The 20,688-nt window shown below is 36.2% G+C and overlaps 1 protein-coding gene across 1 annotated transcript in view; it reads right to left on the bottom strand.

Moving 5' to 3' along the window:
- The window catches only part of LOC143245612 (one cut domain family member 2-like), a 214,486-nt gene extending 203,846 nt beyond the window's left edge, over nt 1-10,640 (bottom strand). The window contains exons 1-2 of the mRNA XM_076491967.1: nt 9,825-10,640; nt 9,343-9,739 (exon numbers count right to left, since the gene is read on the bottom strand). Of these exons, the coding sequence (XP_076348082.1) occupies nt 9,343-9,739; nt 9,825-10,640 (1,213 nt within the window). The remainder of the gene's footprint in view (nt 1-9,342; nt 9,740-9,824) is intronic.
- Nucleotides 10,641-20,688: the final 10,048 nt, after the last annotated feature.

Below are 20,688 nucleotides of genomic sequence, written 5' to 3' on the forward strand. Positions count from 1 at the left end.
AGGGATTGAATTACCATCCAGTATTCTAAAAATTCTAAAAGGATCATTATATATTCTGATTCATTTTCAATAAACACTCGACTTACACATTCTTTCTGTAAAATAATTCACGTTTTTGGAGAAACAGTCCGAACTTTGCAGCTCTGACTACATCTCTCTTGGACCCTCACTAGTATAGCGGTAAGCCTAAGGACTAACAACGCTAAAATCAGGGTTCGATTCTCCTCGGTGGCCTCAGCAGATAGTCGGATGTGGCTTTGCTATAAGAAAAAACACACACACACACGTGTCTCTTGGACATTACCACTGCCTTTATTTTTTCTTTTCGAAATCACAATAATTTCCAAAATTGGTTTTTAGTTATATTTTGGGCATGAGTCACGTCTTGGTCAAAAATATACTGGCCTCTATTATTATTTTATAATTAAGTATTTCAAAACGTTCTTCACAAACAGATGGTAGTGAATGAATTCATTATTTTGTGAACGTGGAAATGTTTATTTGCTTGTTTTTGAATTTCGCACAAAGCTACTCGAGGGCTATCTGTGCTAGCCGACCCTTGTTTTTGCTTGTTTTTGTTTTTGAATTTCGCACAAAGCTACTCGAGGGTTATCTGCGCTAGCCGTCCCTAATTTAGCAGTGAACGACTAGAGGGAAGGCAGCTAGTCATCACCGCCCACCGTCAACTCTTGGGCTACTCTTTTACCAACGAATAGTGGGATTGACCGTCACATTGTAACGCTCCCACGGCTGAAAGGGCGAGCATGTTTGGCGCGACGGGGATGCGAACCCGCGACCCTCAGATTACGAGTCGCACGCCTTAACACGCTTGGCTATGCCGGGCCACGTGGAAATGTATCGATATTATTTGGTCAAAAAATTAGTAAATATCGATTATATTTTTAACTCACTTCAAACCCAAGATTGGTGTACAAGAATGTTTTAAATAAACTAATGTATACAAACGGTTTGTAGAGGGCTGATAACGCACTAAGTGTTTACCTTAAGACTATTTTCTTTTTTTCTTGTTAGGAAGAGAGAAAAGAGTACAAACAACGTGTTGTTTTTAAATAATTTGTTATGCAGAAATGATTTAATTTGCCTAATATTGATTGTACTGTAAGCCTACTTTTTTCTACAGTAATGCGTTCGTGATGCTATCTTATTACTTACACTTGATAACACTGCGAAATACACAGCCAATAAACGTGTATTATAAATAAGTATTCTGGTAGTAAATGTTGTTGGTGAGTGTTACGGCAGAGGGATGCGTGAGTAAAGATAACAGCCTCTTTGATAGTTATTTCTCTTACTAGTAAATGAACAGATAAAATAATAATTAAACTTCAAAACAAGACTTAGAAATTCTTTCAAGCCGTCTCCAGGAGAACCGTGAAAAGAATGAGACACTCGGTTAAGTTACAGCATTTTATGTACAAGTTTTTATAATTTAACTGGGAAAAAAAAAATCTTTCAGGCGATGGATATACTAATAGCAACCTTGGGAGTAAATAAACCTCTGAGGGTTTATTTTACATCCATACAGTTTTATGCATCTGAACTATCTACTTTTCTAGCCCCCGAATGTTAGTCACGATCCTTTACAACCCAAGCCTCCTTTCCCGTCTGATTATGCAGACGTGTATTGAATGAGCATTGTGCTAGTCCTAAGTGGGATTGGCTCTGTTGGAGGTGTCTCTCCCACACTTTTCACGTGACACTTTCTTTCCCTCTCTACTACCCCATTTTAGCTGAAGAAACAGCTGCCAGCACATACCCTAAGGCCCTTTAATCACGGTGGCAGAATATTCCTGATGATTCACGAAATGGTAGAAGAACAAATCTTTCATGGAAACTTGTTAAATGGAATGAAAGTCTGATTTGTCGAGTTAAAAAATGAACATTTAAAATAAGTGATTTAGTTATTTAACAAATACCAAGAGTTCAAATAGTTGTAAAATGAGTTACGTTTTTGTATTGCATTAATGTTTGAAATAATATTTTTAGAAGAAATTTGTTGGGTTTTGTTTTTTTCTAGCCTTATAGTAAACAGTGGTTCATATAACTTTTTTAGAAAGTTTGGTTGGGTTTGTTTTGAATTTCGCGTAAAGCTACACGAAGGCTATCTGCGCTAGCCGTCGCTAATTTAGAAGTGTAAGACTAGAGGAAAGGCAGCTAGTTAACATCACCAACCGCCAACTCTTGGGCTACTCTTTTGCCAACGAATAGTGGATTGACAGTCACATTATAACGACCCCACGGCTGAAAGGGTGAGCATGTTTGGTGCGACGGGGATTCGACCCCACGACTCTCAGTTTACAAGTCGAGTGCCTTAACCACCTGGCCATGCCGGGCCTCGTATTTAAATAAAAGAACCGTGATGACAAGAAAACCCACTTGTAGAGAAAAATATATATGTAAAAAAATATATGTAAAAATATATATATGTAAAAAAAAATATGTAAATATATATATATATATATAAATATATATGTAAAAATATATGTGTAAAAATATATATATGTAGAAACGGCTGATTTGGGTTGAGAAAATTTTTATGTAGAGGTTCGAACAACATTTCAATCTTCTTCGGTCATCGTCAGGTTCACAAAGAATGAAAAAGGTAACTGACCAATAGCTGACCACATGTTTGAAGGGGGTTGTGTAACTGAGTGTAGGAATGAAGAGGGCGTGCTTAGATGTTTGATTATATTTATTAATACAAGTATAAAGGTGTTCCTTTGTAGTGGTTTATTTAGGGCTTAAGTTGTTGTATAAGTAAGGACTGTTTAATTTTGACCGTCACATTATAACGCCCCCACTGCTGAAAGGGCGAGCATGTTTGGTGTGACGGGGGATTTGAACCCGCGATCATCATATTACGAGTCGAACGCCTTAACCCGCAACAAACAGAACAGGATATTAGTAGTATACAGTGAAATTGTGACCGAAACTTTGAACTTCATAAAAGTAATGCTACCAAACGGTATTAAAATATATTTAGTTGTTAGTTATAGCTCTAAGCCTGTGAAAGATTTAGGCTTTTTTTTTACTTCTATCATCATTAGGTAACTGTTATATTTATTTTGTTTTTTACGAGTTGAGCATTTAATAAGATTAATGAATACAAGAAATGACTACAGGCTAGTAAAACTTGCTGTAATAATAAACAAGGCGTATTTCACGATCTTCCAATTGCCCCTCGGCCCCATTACCGCCTGGCTAGCTTGATGTCAGAACGGTAATATCTCTCTGCACCGTCATCTGCTGCCCTACGCTTTACCACTGGGCAAATAATATATCACTACGGGTGACAGGTTGTAATGAAGCATGCGCAGAACGACCAAGTACGGTCCTGTGCACCAGTTTGTGATCCAAGATATATTTTTTCCACAAATCGTTGTTTGTGCACGACGATAAGATATAACCAATAAGAAGTTACTTCTTCAGGAACTGGTGTTGGAAATATATCCAACAAACGAAGGATGCCCACGTTGTTCCGACCGATCTCATCATCCGAGTAGACTTTGTTTCGAAGACTATGTAACTTAGAGGGACGATAAGTGACTAGACCTGAATCATGAAGTAACACACTCTTGTAAGTATGGGTTCTGTGGAGTATAGACAATAGGAGGGTAGACCTCTATCATAAAGTAACACAGTCTTGTAAGTGTAGCTACTCTGGAGAAGAGGGACGATAAGTGGATAGACCTCTATCATAAAGTAACGCAATCTTGTAAGTGTAGCTACTCTGGAGAAGAGGGACGATAAGTGGATAGACCTCTATTCTAAAGTAACACAGTCTTGCAAGTGTAGCTACTGTGGAGAAGAGGGACGATAAGTGGATAGACCTCTATTCTAAAGTAACACAGTCTTGCAAGTGTAGCTACTGTGGAGAAGAGGGACGATAAGTGGATAGACCTCTATTCTAAAATAACACAATCTTGTAAGTGTAGCTACTGTGGAGAAGAGGGACGATAAGTGGATAGACCTCTATTCTAAAATAACACAATCTTGTAAGTGTAGCTACTGTGGAGAAGAGGGACGATAAGTGGATAGACCTCTATTCTAAAGTAACACAGTCTGTAAGTGTAGCTACTCTGGAGAAGAGGGACGATAAGTGGATAGACCTCTATTCTAAAATAACACAGTCTTGTAAGTGTAGCTACTGTGGAGAAGAGGGACGATAAGTGGATAGACCTCTGTTCTAAAGTAACACAATCTTGTAAGTGTAGCTACTGTGGAGAAGAGGGACGACAAGTGGATAGACCTCTATCATAAAGTAACACAATCTTGTAAATGTAGCTACTGTAGAGTATAGGATCGTAGGGTCGATAAGTGGGAAGACCCCTATCACGAAGTAACGCAGTCCTGTAAGTGGGGGCTCTGTGGAGTATAGGGATGATAAATAGATAGACCTCTCTTATGAAGTAATACAGTTTTGTAAGTGTAGGTACTGTGGAGAATAGGAACGATAAGTGAATAGATCTTTATCATGAAGTAACACAGTCTTATAAGTACGGGTTCTGTGGTGTATGGAGAAGATCAGTGGGTTGACCTGTATCATAAAGTATCAGGAGTTTGGTTTAGTGGGTGCTGCACATACAATGATCCAAACAAATAGTAGAATCAAATTATACACATGAATTGTATAATTTTGCTATTACAGGATTTAATGTATATATAAAACACATGCACATATATTTATCTAGTTTCATAACCAAGCGATATTTATTACTTTTGATAATACGTTCATTTTATAATTGTCCAATTGAGAACAATCTCCCGTCATATGATTTTGCTTTGCCTAATATTACGTGTTTGTATTTTAAATAAAAAAATCCTGTAAATAATACCGTGCTAATCGAACATTAAGATATCGGTAGATGAATAATACCCTGCATATAATTTTTAACAACGACCTACCATTATTAGAGATACCATATGTAGAAATCTGATATTCAACAAATTACGATTCATTTATTTTATTTAATGTTTATCATGTTGTTTACGATAACATGATTTCGTAAAATGAAATAAAAGTAATCGTTATAATTTGTACGCTATAATGTAAGACAGAGAACAGGTTTCTACGCAAGTATGCAAATCATGTAAACATAGAAACCCGTCTTTAGTGAGATACTTCGATATTGCTTAAGAAAGATAATTAACGCCCCTAACGGCAAGTCTACACACTTAATAGCGTTAAAAACCGGATTTTGGTAGGCACAACACAGATCGCTTATTGCGTAGTTTTGTGCTTAACTACTTAACTATAGACAAGCAATAGTTTTAACCTGAAATATCTTATTCGTGATGACTAGAAACCCAGTTGAAGTATCCTTGTATCTCAAGACGGCTGGTATGGGTATTAATACTTTTATTAAAATAAAGTAGAGAACAATGTTTCGACCTTCTTAGGTTATTTTCAGGTTAACCAAGAGAGTTTGCAATTGACGTCTTAGAGACGAGAGTGTAATCGGGTACGGGACTGTAGGGGGCGTTGCAGAATATTTAGGTTATTAATTAGTATAGGAATAAAGGTGTTCCTTTATGTTAGTTTAATATCTTACTCTACAAATTAAGAATTCTATATTCATTCCATCTATAATTACACTAAATGTAACACTAATCAAATGTAATTCTGATAAGCATTTCTAATTTGAAACACGTTCTGTATCAGTTCGTATATATATATGTTTTTCTAATATTAATCTGTAAAACAAATCTTGTCGCTAGTTGTTATGGTTTACTTAAAGATATCCGAAAACTTTAGTTATAGACTATTTACCGTCTCAGCACATACTAAGTTGTTTAACAGCCTTTTATCACCATGTCAGTAATCAACATTGGACACAAAACGACTGATTCCAGTTGGAAAAAACATCGTTATAAATTGTACCGAGACTTTTAGCTATCGTTATTCTGTACTCGGGGCCTGTCTGTAAATATGATTCTGAGCCTCTCATACGTGACAAGTAAGTTTACATTCGTCGTCTGCCTTGTGTACTTTTAAAGATGTGAAAGATTCAGTAACAATGGCAGAACTATAATTTACCTTACCGAAAGAAAACAAACAAACAAAAACCAAGTACGTTAATTTATCACAGCTTGTAAATCTCTCCCACACTTCAGTATTAGATGTTCGAAAGTAAGTCATTAAAGAAGAGAATGGGAAGGACTTAATACGCACGAGCGGATGCTATAAGAGAGCTACTCTCTCGCGTCTTATTCTCTTAAAGAAGGCTCTTTGCTCGCAAGAGAGGAGCATCGTCACGAGCCAGCGAGGAGGAAATATTTGGTTAACTGACGTCAAGTGCAGTAGTAATCACTTCCTTATTTTCTAAGCGGACACTAAACATTGAAAGATGAGAGACTGGACTCAGTGAGTTTACAGATTCAAGACATTGTCATTAATGTTATTCATTTATTATTGAAATAGTAAAAATAAAATATGTTTATAAGAACAGTTAAATCTAAAAATAGTTTGAAAAAAATTGGGTTTACCTCAGTACACTGGAAATGTAAGGAGAAAGACGTTTCACAGGGGCCCGCTACTAGCGAGCTAAAATTTGGTTTTAATGGGAACTACTTGACACTTGGATGTACACGGTTAAAATGCCAGAGTTCGTGTCACTATAAGTAATATCTTGCTTACTTTCAAGAACCTTATTAATGTTATTCATTTATTATTGAAATAGTAAAAATAAAATATGTTTATAAGAACAGTTAAATCTAAAAATAGTGTGAAAAATAAATGAGTTTACCTCGGTACACTGGAAATGTAAGGAGAAAGACGTTTTACAGGGGCCCGTTACTAGCTAGCTAAAATTTGGTTTTAATGGGAACAACGAGACACTTGGATGTATATGGTTTAAATGCCAGAGATCGTGTCACTATAAGTAATATTTTATTTACTTTCAAGAACCAACTCAGAAGTTAAAGTTGTTTGTAGTTTTCTTTTGCATTTAGAATAAATTTTTTTAAAGTTTTCAATTAGTTGTGGAAAATGATACATTTGTCAGCTGATTTCAGTTATAGCGAAAATGACACTCCTATTCGACAACTACAAACACAAAACATTATTTTCCGGTTCTAATTCAGTTTAGTTTGATCATTATTAGTTATTTGCAATAGGTTTATTCCACACGTTTTCATTCTCACCTGTGAAAATGCTTCCACGTTATCAGTAAGAAAAACGTGAATACAATAGAAAAACAAACAAATTCGTGTTTAGAAAATAATTAGTAAATTTTAAGGCGTGAACAAGGTCAAACTAAAAGAAATGTTAAATGTTAAAAAAATAGATACTCTCTCTCGAGCGAAGATGTCATTATAACACAGCACATGATTCAATTGGAAAAATGGTATTAACTCAACCAAAAAATGAAGATATAGGAAATAACATGTATTGTTGCAGATGCTTCAATTTAATATAATAAAGTATCAAACACGGATGTTTGTGTAGATTGTGTGTATATGGTGCAATATTGTGTAAGGAACATTTAAATTAAGATGTCACGTAATTGAATAGAAGACATAATTTTCTGACGATTTACACGCTTTAATACAACACGATGAAAAGCGTTGAAACATGCGGAGTGTGCTCTAGACTGGAGACCAGTTGACAAAAATATTTTATTGAGTAAAAAAATAAGTTATATTTTATAAATGTATTTTTCTGTTTCACACAGATGAACAAAAATTTTATTCCTATTACATATTTATATGTGTGTGTACTTGTACGCGTATCTTAACACACATTCATTTATTTTTGTATTTATAAATATAAATTACTTGAAAGAAGAAAATGGAGTTAGTATATTATCTGTATGATATATAAACTTAGCGTATTTGATCCGAAGATAGAAAAAAGTTACACTTTGTGTTCTTAAGTTATATCTTTCTTTTTAAATCGACTCGGTGACTCACCGGCATTTCGCTTAAAACCGAGTTTCGATACCCACGGCGGGAAGAACATTGTAGATCTCTGCGCTCAACAACAAACAAACAAATCGTTTATATGCCTGTTTTTATTTGTTATATCTTGTTTAATTCGCTAAAGGTTGAACACGTTCTGCAGATTGTTGGTTGAACGAAATGGGTGCAAAGTTTCTAATTAATTCTCTTTGTGAATATTTCTGCAAACGCAGTTCCATTTATTTTCTCTTTTATTTACGACATTGTTAACAATTCAGTTTTCGTATGTCTGTCCAACTTTAATGGAAAGTAAATTAGCAGTTGGGATGGAATTTTCACCGAAGTTAGCTTGTCATTACGAACACACAAACAATGTCGACATAACCCGATAGTTAGCGTTCCTATTTATACCTCATTTGTCAATTCTTCAGCATAGCGAAACGGTTGGCGTCTGAGAATCTATATCTTCCGAAGTCAAGTGCAACTTCTTTTGTATAGCATCGTTATAACCTAAACCGTACAATCTAGCTTCACGTGATTAATGTGAAAGTTCGCATCAGAGATTTCCATTCCTGTTTGGTAGCGAGTATGCACGATAGCAAGGTCTTAATTACTGAATAAATATATACATATATACGCACACGTGTAGAAACAATATATGTAGTAGGACGGTTTTAACAACTTCTGTCGATTTTATCTCCAGTTATTTTGTACTTTAACGTCACTTCTCTTCAACTGATATGGAAACATTGGATATAGCTAAATTAATACAAATTAAATATACTACATTCTGTGGACCGAACCTAAAAGCCGACTTAGGGTGTGTTTTAATAAGCCTAAACAGTGGCCTATCTGCGGTAAGTCTGCTGCTGGAATTAAACACCGAATTTAAGAATCATAAACTCTTAAACTTACCACTTATTTGTCTAAAAATACTAAAAATGCGATCAGAAATGGCGTTATGACAAATAAATTCGGAAATAGCTTTGTTCAAGGACTGACTAACCAAACAAAATTTTAAAATTAAAATCAATAGAATTACCTTTATCCATATAAAGAGGTTAATAAGTTCAAGCTTTATCTAACAATAATGATTTTGGGGGAAGACTACGGTACTGTGTTGTTTCTACCAGAATTTAGTTTGGAAATTCGTTTGTCAAAATTTTCTTAATATTCAAAATGGCTAAATTATTATGTTTTAAATCCCCGCTCACTGTAATTAGTGCGGGTGCGATGAGTAAGTTTGATATTTGCGAGTTGTCACAAGCATTTACAAAATAAATTAATAATGCATTTGTGTGTCCGTGGATAAGCGACTAAAACAACTGTTAAAATATTCTTTAAACATAAAATAAATTCTGTTTGCTTTGCAATCTTAATGTCTGCCATACAGCTCTTCTGTTGATACAAACACAATCTCACCTGCTAATCTCAAAGCTGACATCCGTTGGAACTCTGGCTCTTCCAACCACTTGTACATCCTGCGAAACGTCTCTCTGCCGGACTTCAGCTTGCTCCAAGGCTTGGGGTTCCTCAGTAGATCGGAGAGGGTTCCTTGGGACCGGCACAGCACCCGCTGGGCGAAGATGGCTTGAGGAATACTATAGCGCTTCAACTCTGCACTTATTCGCTGGGCCAGTTCTTTCGTGTTGATCTCTTCCACTTCGTCGGCTGCTCCACTCTTAGAGCTGTTAGGAGTCTGGCACCCCGAGTTTTTTAACGTAATCCCAGCTTGGGCAGCGGAAGAGACAGCGTTAACCCCTGTGTTGTGAACTGAAACTGGGCTCAGACTGACCATGGGCTGAGAAAGGAGGGATTCCTAAATTGATATTAGACACGCACGTCTGGGCGGTCAGGGCTGCCACGTTTACGGGTTTGATGTCCTGGTGCTCCGGTGGTGTTACCGGGCCTTGCAGGTGCATCGAGGGGGGAGTGTGGGGTGCATTAAGTCCGTTCAGTGTAGGCATCATGTTTGTGGGAGAATGGAGGCTCACAGTGGGGCTTTGAGGAAAACCCAAGCCACGTGATAAGTCCCGATGATGTGTATAGGAGTCATATGTGTTTGGAGATATAGCTTTGTCTGGAGAATGCAAACCATTCTGAAGATACGGAGGCGAGGGAATCCCTGTCTGCTGGGCCATCGTCCCAAGTCCATTACTGGTCATCATTGACATGGCAGATGGGTGAGCTGCCCCAAGAGTGGGGCCCATGTTCATAGGAGCCATCCCTCCCACATGGCTTAACTTATCATATTGATAGCTATTCATGCTCACACCCAAAGCATTGTTTTGCATCAAGGAAAAGCCACCGCTGACGTTACCAGTATGGCCATAGTGGCTAAATTTGTCGGACATGGTAGAAATGGGTGGCAGGGGCTGAAGTGGGGTGAGAGTAGCATAACTGTTAGCTACTGACAGTCCAGGTGACATCCGGCCATTCAAGCTTTGGTAGCTGGGCTCAGTCAGGCCTCGAAAGTCCGAGGCGTCGATCATCGTAGAGGTTACTGTTTCTTCGTCCGAGTCTGAACGCGGAATGTCCGAGGTGATCTCGTGGCCCGGGAGTAGTTCGGGCGGACCTGTCACGGGATCGACACTGGTTATACTACCAACCGTCTCAACCGAATCGACAGCTTTCTCTGACTCCACTGATCCGACCACTGGCACGGCTGCTTCACCGACGCTTGGCTCGCTGCTGATTTGTTGCTCACCTAACTCTCCCATGTTTTCCATGATTTGCGCGTTTTAATGACAATCCAAATTCATTGAACGTTCCTGTGACACTCCTAGCTTTGCCGTAGATGGATTTTAACGATCGGTGATTAGAGTTTTGGGCGTAGTTACAGCCTGGGAATGGGCAAGCTGCTAGTAAACCTGTACACTACCGCCATGTTTACACTCTGATAACTGCACATCAACATCTGCGCAATCCTTGGGGCAAATAGCGCACGCGCTCTGTCGCTATTGTGCGTTTTTGTTCGTCTGCTTTTGTCTCACAGCCATGCAGGAGTGAGGACTCAGTCTGTAGTAACTCCAAATGTCTCATCATTCATTTGTTGAAAAGGGCAGAAAACATACAAACATTTCTCAGCTATAAGCACTTTTCATTGTCTCTTCCAATAATCTCAATTTTCCAGACATTCTGCCAAATAACATGTCTTCTCAGAGACCTCGCACGTGCTGCTGGCACGAGTATTTAGAAGCAGACGAATTTCCAATACCTCGGAACGCAAGGTCGATATCAATTATCCTCTTTTGTAGATCTTGAGGTCTAAGAAGCATTATAAGCTACTTCTGCGCTTCGTCCATGCCACCTTTTCACGTGGTTAATCGGTACAAAACGTTTCGAATTAACATACCCAAGAAAAACGTTTCACTAATATGTAAGAGCTTTAACGCAACGACATCTAAGGTTCACGAGTGAAAAGAGCTCTCACACATTACCAGATATTCTACCCCGCTTCGAACAGGTATGTAATTGAATAAACTTCCTCAGCAACAGAAAAATAATGTTTTCATTTTGTATTTTGAAGACACCTTTTGGCAAATTGTTTTTGTTAGACGAAAGTATGTACGAAAAATATTCGGTAGACCTTAAATTAATACAGCTAATGGAGCGAAAATATTCATTGTACACCAATACGAAAATAGCTAAATCACAACCATGAAAACGTAAAGTTATAAAATGCATCTTTGGCATATATAATCATTGAGATCCCTTGAATTTTGTTTAAATATGAAAGGATTGGTTGGTGAAAATCTTTTTAAGTTTCATTTTTGTTTTTTAACCCTTTGTTTTATGTAACTGCATTCTCATCCGGGTATTTCAGGGACTATATAGGCTTAATTGATAATGTTTTTCGTATCGAATCCGGTGATATGTGGTTTGTAAATCCTTTAAACAATAAAGATTGCTTGTTTGTTACACGATAGCTATCTGCGTTAGCCGTCCCTAATTTTGCAGTGTAAGACTAGAGGGAATTCAAATAGTCATCACCACCCACTGCCAATTCTTGGGCTACTCTTTCAGCAACAAATAGTGGGATTGACTGTATTATTATAATGCTCCCAAGGCTAGAAGGGCAAGCATGTTTGATGCAAGGAGGATTCAAGCTCGCGACCCTCAGATTACGAGTTGAGTGTCCTAACCGCCTGACCATGCCGGGTATAATAACACCTTATTCACATATAACACGTTTGATATTTTTTGCCCTATTTCCCTGTTTTTCGTGATTTCAACGAACATAGAAGGTCTGTTCGCGAAAGAGTTAAAAATGAGTCCAACATCTGTATTATCATCCATTACCTTTTATCAGTTAGAAAAACTAAACAACTTTAGCAGAAAGGCTCAATTTCTGAAAAAGGAAGTAACAATATTTGCATGAGAAGAAGTTATGTGACCTTAAAGTGACCAAAATCTACTAAATAGTTTCCAGTTTCCTCCGAAGAACTTGTAATACTTGAACGTACAGCCTATAAGATCTTCTGTTACAAGAAAAAGTCATTTTCTGTTTCCATCAGAAATTCGGGAACGCACTTATGATACTTTGGCCTAGTATATATTACGAACTGTATGAGTGGGCCTTGAAATTATAAAGACGTCTTTAAGTTATTGTAAGTTATGCAAACATACGTAAGGGTTCACAGACTGACAGTGAAGAATCCTTTGGTTTATTTTAAGTTCTGCGTTAAAAATACAGGTTTCTTTAAGTTAACTTACAAAGTAACTTCTGCGTTAAGGAAGAAATATCCCAATGAACTACTTTAACCGTATTCTTTCAAAACAACAAATACTGTTACACAATTTGCCAAAAGAAATCTATATGATGATTTTCTTCAATAAAAGATTTTAAAGTTAATCTAATACAGAAAAAGATCTTATTTCTATACGTGAATGCGTGTTTAAGTGTCTAAATTTGTACTTCTATATCTAAATGTGTGTTTCCGTTCTGGTGTCTCACCACATTGTAAGAGTCCATTTCGCTACGTCCGGTCTTTTTCTATCATACGATCCTGCATCTTCATAAAAACTATACAGCGTACTTACCATTGCAGAAAGCTTCATCGTAAGGCTGTCTTGACCAAAGCACACTATTCCTCAAATTAGCGTTTCATAATTCGTTTAGCTTATGAGGAGAAAGATTTTCCAGTATCGTTTCAGCAACACACAGAAATCCTTAGTCTGCTTTATTAGATTATCATGCATTCCTGTTTCACTTTTCAACTCTTTGAGGTACATCACTGTTGAAATGATGTATTGTGGAAGCAACTTACGTCACCACTTACGTCACCTTTTCACTTTCTATCAGCTTTAGTTGAATCTTAATATGTCATATTAAAAACATTTTATTGTAACTTTTGTTTGTTTGCTTGTAATTAAGCGCAAAGCTACACAACGGGTTATCTGTGCTGTGCCCAGAATTTCACATGGTGATTCAAAAGAATTCATAACAATTAAACATTTGAGTTTTATATGAATCAAATGAATCTGTTTATGTCTAGCATGTAAAGGACTGGGTTTGTTTGATGAATCAAACGTTTTGACACGTAAAGTTCAATGATTGTTTCGTACGACGATTCATTATTTAAAATAAAAGATAAAAGTTAACTTATTCTGTATACTTTCGTGTATCAGTTTACTGTCTTTGAAAACCACAAGCTTTCTAAATTCTCGATTTTATTAACTCAATGCTGCAAAAATTCTGCGTGCATTTGAAGCAGCTGCAGTCAAAAGGATTAAACCCTTATACGAGGGCTGTTCAAAAAATACGCGGACTGCTTGAATTGCGCGGCTCCAGTTGGTTCCAGGGGAATCCGCTTGGTGTCGCTAGGTTCGCACAAATCAGCTTATTACGACGCCATTTCCCGATTGCAGATATCTTCATTTGTGTATTAGCTACGCGGTTTTAAGTGAAGTGCGATTTTTTCGTTTGGCGGATTTCAGAATGAATGACCTGAAGGAGCAACGACTTGCTGTGAAATTTTGTGTTAAACTTGGAAAATCTGCAACTGAAACTTTTGCTATGCTTAACACAGCTTACGGTGATGTTGCTATGAAGCGTACGGCATGTTTCAAGTGGCATGAACGTTTTAAGGATGGTCGAAAGTCCATTGAAGATGATGAGCGTCCTGGACGTCCTTCCACGTCAACTGACGACCCACACGTCGACAAAATCAACACCTTGGTGCGGGCAAATCGACGTCTAACTGTCAGGGAGCTTGCTGAAGAGTGTGAGATATCAGTTGGATCTTGTTACGAGATTTTGATCGAAAAATTGAAGATGCACCGCGTTGCTGCAAAATTCAGCCCTCAGAGCTCGTGAGTTTTTGGCCAAACACTCGATCACTGTTCTTCCCCACCACTCCCTACTCACCTGACCTTACTCCTTGCGATTTTTCATGTTCCCCAAACTCAAAAGACCCTTGAAAGGAAGAAGATTTGAGACGATTCCCGAGATTAAGGCAAATGCGACGAAGGAGCTGGAGGACATTACAAAAGAAGCGAACCAGGACTGTTTCAACAAGTGGAAACACCGTTGCGATAAGTGTGTGCGTTGGGGAGGAGAGTACTTTGAAGGGGTCCCAAACCTGTAACTTCTAAATAAAGTACATTTTGTTTTATGACGTCAGTCCGCGTATTTTTGAACAGACCTCGTACGATGAAACAATTTCACACTTTACCAATCCTATCAACGCCGTCAGTTTAAATAAATACTGTTTAAAATACTAGCGCCATCTTCTATTTTACTAGTTTGTCACAGATAGTTTAAAATTACAATAAACTTTCTTCTTAGATCTTAGGAAGGGGACCCAGCATGGCCAGGTGGGTTAAGGCGTTCGATTCGTAATCTGAGGGTCGCGGATTCGAATCCACGTCGCACCAAACATGCTCACCCTTTCAGCCGTGAAGGCGATATAATGTGATGGTCAATCCCAGTATTACTTGGTAAAAAAGTAGCTTAAGAGTTGGCGATGGGTGGTGATGACTAGCTGTCTTTCCTTTAGTCTTACACTGCTAAATTAGCCCTGAGTAGCTTTGCGCGAAATTCATAAAACAAACAAACTTAGATTTTAGGAGACTGCTAGAAGAACTGCTAGAATTTATTTTGCACCAAATATCATAATTTTTTGTTTTTATTTTACTTTTTCATTACTGAGAATTCTACTGTTCTTCATAATTAATTACCATTCGTATTTCTTAGATGGCGCTTTATGTTGAAAATGTTGCAGACGATAGCGGTTTAACTCTCTTTAGGCGCACAATGACAATCCTGAAACAGTTCTTTCCTATCTCAGCGATCGCAAGGAGATTAAAGAACGCTTTTCACACAGTTTCAAGTACTAATAACAATACGTTCTTAATGCTGTATGTTCAATAGTTACTTACTGTCATTTACAATAGTTTGTTTGAAAACGTACAGAATTTCTGGAACTAATCGGTATCTTGTGAGATAAATTTTTAACCTTCCTTTTTTTTTGCTAATTATTTATTTTTTTATTCTGATATTAATATTATAATGTTGCGTGACAGTCACGACGTAAACAAAAATAGATAAATGAAATTACTAAAATAGAAACAAAAGCTGTTATCTAGTGAATCAAATTATTTTTATAGCATTCTATATTTAAATTTCTAAATCACGCTACTTAACTAATTCCTAGCACCAATTTCAGTTCTGTGAAACATGGAATATAACAATATGCTTTGTCTTGATAATTTCGATATATTCTTATTTTATGATTTCAAAAAAAACTTTAAATAAAATTCCATTGATCTATGACATGATTTACAGCTCAATAATCTGGAGTCTCTGTCGTGACCCTGGGGATTTTAAATCCCAAATTGTATTAATCTATCAAATTGTTTACAGCAAAGTAATACAGGTTCGTTCTTGTGATTCTGAGGATTTTGAATCTCACATCCCATTAATCTATAGCATACTTTGCAGCTAATTAATACAGTTTTTCTCTCATGATCATTATGATTTGGGATCTCAGATTTTATTAATCTATAACATGGTTTACAGCTTAGTAATTCAGGTTTCCTGTCATGATTTTTTAGGATTTTTTATCCCAGATTGCATTAATCTATAATTACAGTTACCTTTAGCATGGTTTTTAAGTTTCCTGTAGCGTTATTCAGAACCAAAAATTCCAGATTACATCAATCTATAGCAGGTTTTCAGCCCAATAATACACATTTTCTTTCCTGTTAATGTATTCCTACTCCTTTGCTGTTGAAGTACTGTCAATATGCACTTGTTCCTTTGTTGTAGAAATACAGTCAGTTTACTCCCATTATTTAATTGTTGGAATATAATAAATAAGCTTTTATTGTTGTAGAGTTGAAATTACGTTAACGTATTTTTGTGTAGTCCAAAGACAGTTAACATATTACTATTCCGGTATTATTTAAATTCTATTAATGCATTCTTACATCTCTTGCTGATTAAGCCTGACATTGGTGGTCAGTAGTAAAGTATTAACCTTTGTGATAATGTCATTAAGATGTATTTAATAATGTTAGGAAAATATTTCTCAAAATTATGGAATTTATAAATACAGATACACGGTACTGATTGCTAAGGTGCTAAATATCCTTCTTACGGCTACATAACTCGAAGTTACGAACTCCGAGTGCAATATTTTGATATTATTTCTAATACACTATTACAATTTGGAGTATAGCGGCAGTAGAGAGACACTAAGATTCAGGATAAAACGTTATTTGTTACTATTATCAATACAAAATAATATAATAAATGAGTGAAGGGAAAGTTTAACTATTTCAACAGAGAAGAAAAGCTCAAGTGTTACTAGATTTAGTTTCGTTTCCTCTACTATTTCAGTTCAACATCAGTCACTGTGTGAAATTCTGAAGCGAACGGTTTCAATCTCTGTTACCTGAAAAACTCAAAGTACATCTTTCGTTGACGTTAGCCCGGCATCACCAAGTGGGTTAAGGCGTTCGAATCGTAATCCGAGGGTCGCGGATTCAAATCCCCGTTGCATCAAACATGCTCGCCCTCTCAGCCGTGGAAGCGTTATAATGTGACGGTCAATCCCACTATTCGTTGGTTAAAGAGTAGCCCAAGAGTTGGCGATGGGTGGTGATGACTAGCTGCCTTCCCTCTAGTCTCACACTGCTAAATTAGGGACGGCTAGCACAGTTAGTCCTTGTGTAGCTTTGCGCGAAATTCAAAAATAAACAAAAACAATCTTTGACGTTATTTTCAAATTTAAATAAAGCTCGTGAGAAACTCAAAGTACATCTTTCTTTGGCGTTATTTTCAAATTTAAATAAAGTTTAACCAGTTGCATTTTCATATAGTTAACTTAGGCTAATTTAAGATTATATTAGGAAAGTATATCATAATTTTAAACTGTTAAATGTTTTAGTCGTCCGCGGCTAATATTTTAATCAGTACGCCAGCCTCACAAAACCATTGCTTCTGCACTAGCTTACGACATTTACCGAAAATGATCTTAAAACACATGAAAACATTTAAATATTTACTCAGGGGAAGTCTCAGGATAGTTGAAATTATTCTAAAAATTATAGATAATTACTGAAACGTGGTTTTAAGCGACAGACTCGTTTTGTCGTCTTTCAGAAAATGAAAAATGAAACATTAACTGCCGTAGTTATGTTTGTAAGACCCTACCTGATTAACGCTGTTTCTGAGATGAGAAATCATGTTTTAGCTGGTGTAAGTGTGAGTACCTATAAATTTTAATGTAATTAACTTTGTTTCTGAAAATGAGAAATCTTACAGTAGCTACTATGGGAGTATATTGCAAAGGATTTTGTTGGTTTATTGTTAAGAGCAAAGCTAAACACGAAATTATATGTGCTGCTTTTACCGACAGTATGGAACCTCAATTTATAGCGTGATCAGACCTCAGACTTACTGATGTCCGTATTGTAAAGGTAATAAAATATTTCATATTTTTTGAAGTTTGAGCATTTTAGTATCTATTTCTGTCTTCTTAACTCGAAACACAATGTTTACATGAGAAAACATACGATATAATGCAATCTTGGCACAAAGAGCAACACATTAAGGTTACAAGTATTAGCTTACGATGCTTAATAAGTGTGATTTAAAAAAAAAAAGCAAAAGTTACGTTTCAACAAAGTAACTTACGTCATCTACTGTACGTATGCTACATAAAGTACAATAAATAAACTCACCTTTCGACAGAGCAGCTAACTTCATCAAGAACACCGTATTACATCACAAAATGTACTAATATCACTTTATCTTCTGCGTACTAAACACCTTTTATTCAAGTTTACGATTAAACAATAAACATAACCGTTCCGAATGTCTTTTTTGGACATAGTGTTAGGTACACTATGGTTTGTTTATTTTCGCTTGTGATTTTCGAGTTCCTTAGAGATGAACTCCTTAGTAACAAGAGAAAATTTATTTTCTGGAAAGTTGATCGCCGAAAGTAAAAATCTTCGGTCGTTCTGTGCAAAACGTCACAACCGATCGCCTGAAAGCTGTTTTATATACTCCAGTAAGTCTTGTATAATTTTATTTTGAAAAATCGTTTTTTAAATAAAATATATTTATGATTATATAAATTTATATGACGACTTTGTTTATTACTTTCTATAGTTTATTTCCTGTTTTATGCAAACCATATAAAAATGCCAACATGTAAGTTCGGTTTGGTTTGTTTTGAATTTCGCGCAAAGCTACACGAGGGCGCTCTGTGCTAGCCGTCTCTAATTTAGCAGCGTAAGGCTAGAGCGATGGCAGTTAGTCATCACCACCCACCGCCAATTCTTGGACTATTCTTTTACCAAGAAATAGTAGAGCTGACCGTAACTTTATAACGATTCCACGGTTGAAATGGCGAGCATGTTTGGGGTGACGGAAATTCGAACCCGCGACCCTCGGATTACGAGTTGAGTGCTTTAACCACCTGGCCATGCCGGGCCTGTCAGTTCGGAAAGAAATCATTATATTGATACTACCATAAAATACCCTTTGTTTCTAGCCTTTACAACAATTCATAATGTTTTATTTAAGAAATTGTAATAGCCATGTTTGTCGTGTGGTCGTATGGCATTTAGGTAAAATATGAACACTTTCAAGTTCTAATAGAAAACTTAGATTATAGTTAGATCCTCGTGGATAGTTTTTGGTTTAAACAAAGCAAACGGAAAACGTTGTATACGACATTTACTCGAACAAAGGCATTCTTTGTTCCATAATATTGAACACAAAACCTAAACCCTGGCACTCATTTTTACATAATATATGTATATAGAAATAACACTTCAATAAAACATGAACATACCCGCTCTTGTTCTCTTTATACTGAAAAAAGAAACTTAACTACAACTACTCTTCTTCCCACGATATGGAACACAGAAAATTAAACACAACTACTCTTCTTCCCACGATATGGAACACAGAAAATTAAACACAACTACTCTTCTTCCCACGATATGGAACACAGAAAATTAAACACAACTACTCTTCTTCCCACGATATGGAACACAAAAACTTAAATACAACTGCATTTGTTCTCACAATATCGAACACAGAAACTTAAATAGAACTACTTTTGCTCTCACGACAGAGAACACAGAAACTTAAATAGAACTACTTTTGTTCTCACGATAGAGAACACAGAATCTTAAATAGAACTACTTTTGTTCTCACGACAGAGAACACAGAATCTTAAATAGAACTACTTTTGTTCTCACGATAGGGAACACAGAAACTTAAATAGAACTACTTTTGTTCTCACGACAGAGAACACAGAAACATAAATAGAACTACTTTTGTTCTCACGACAGAGAACACAGAAACTTAAATAGAACTACTTTTGTTCTCACGATAGAGAACACAGAAACTTAAATAGAACTACTTTTGTTCTCACGACAGAGAACACAGAAACTTAAATAGAACTACTTTTGTTCTCACGACAGAGAACACAGAAACTTAAATAGAACTACTTTTGTTCTCACGACAGAGAACACAGAAACTTAAATAGAACTACTTTTGTTCTCACGACAGAGAACACAGAAACTTAAGCACAACTTCTTTTATTTTCACAATATACTGAATATAAAAACTGAACACAAGTTTTCTTTTCACAATATTGAAAACCTAAACGCGAATACTTAGAAACTTCACTAATGCTAAAACAATATTGGTAAAAAAAGTATAAATGGTTTGTAGATCTAACAAATAAAAAATCACTTTTTGTTCTACACTTTTCTCATGATTGATAACAACTGTTTGCGAACTGTTGTTTCTCTGTCGTCTTTAATTTGACGATAGCGTTCAGTTCGTGTCGGTTAATCTACCAAACAGTTATAACTGTTATCCTTTTATTAAAACTAAATCTCAGCGTTTTTTGTTCGTTATTTGATTATTAGTTGAAATTATGTTATTTGTTAGAATGGAAACAACGTATACAAACAGTTTGTAACCTTACTAACACGAAATAACGCCAATATTTTAAATAGGCAGCCATCTGCTCAAACGTATGTAACAATGTTAAGTGATTTGTGTCTTATCAAATTTTTGATAATTTTAATGTTTTTAACAACAAGTCCGATGTGAACTTCCTTGTAGAGAAAAACCAAAAAAATTGTATTAATAGCTTGTAAGTAATAGCATGCTAGTCGTATGTCGTTGTCGACGAACAAATAATGACAGAGTTAACATCTTCAATCGCACTGTGATGTAATATTACACATAGTAATAAAATAAAGTACCATGTACTGCCTTCTCAAGTGTTA

This window comes from Tachypleus tridentatus, chromosome 2, assembly GCF_004210375.1.
Source record: "Tachypleus tridentatus isolate NWPU-2018 chromosome 2, ASM421037v1, whole genome shotgun sequence".
Lineage (NCBI taxonomy): Eukaryota > Metazoa > Arthropoda > Merostomata > Xiphosura > Limulidae > Tachypleus > Tachypleus tridentatus.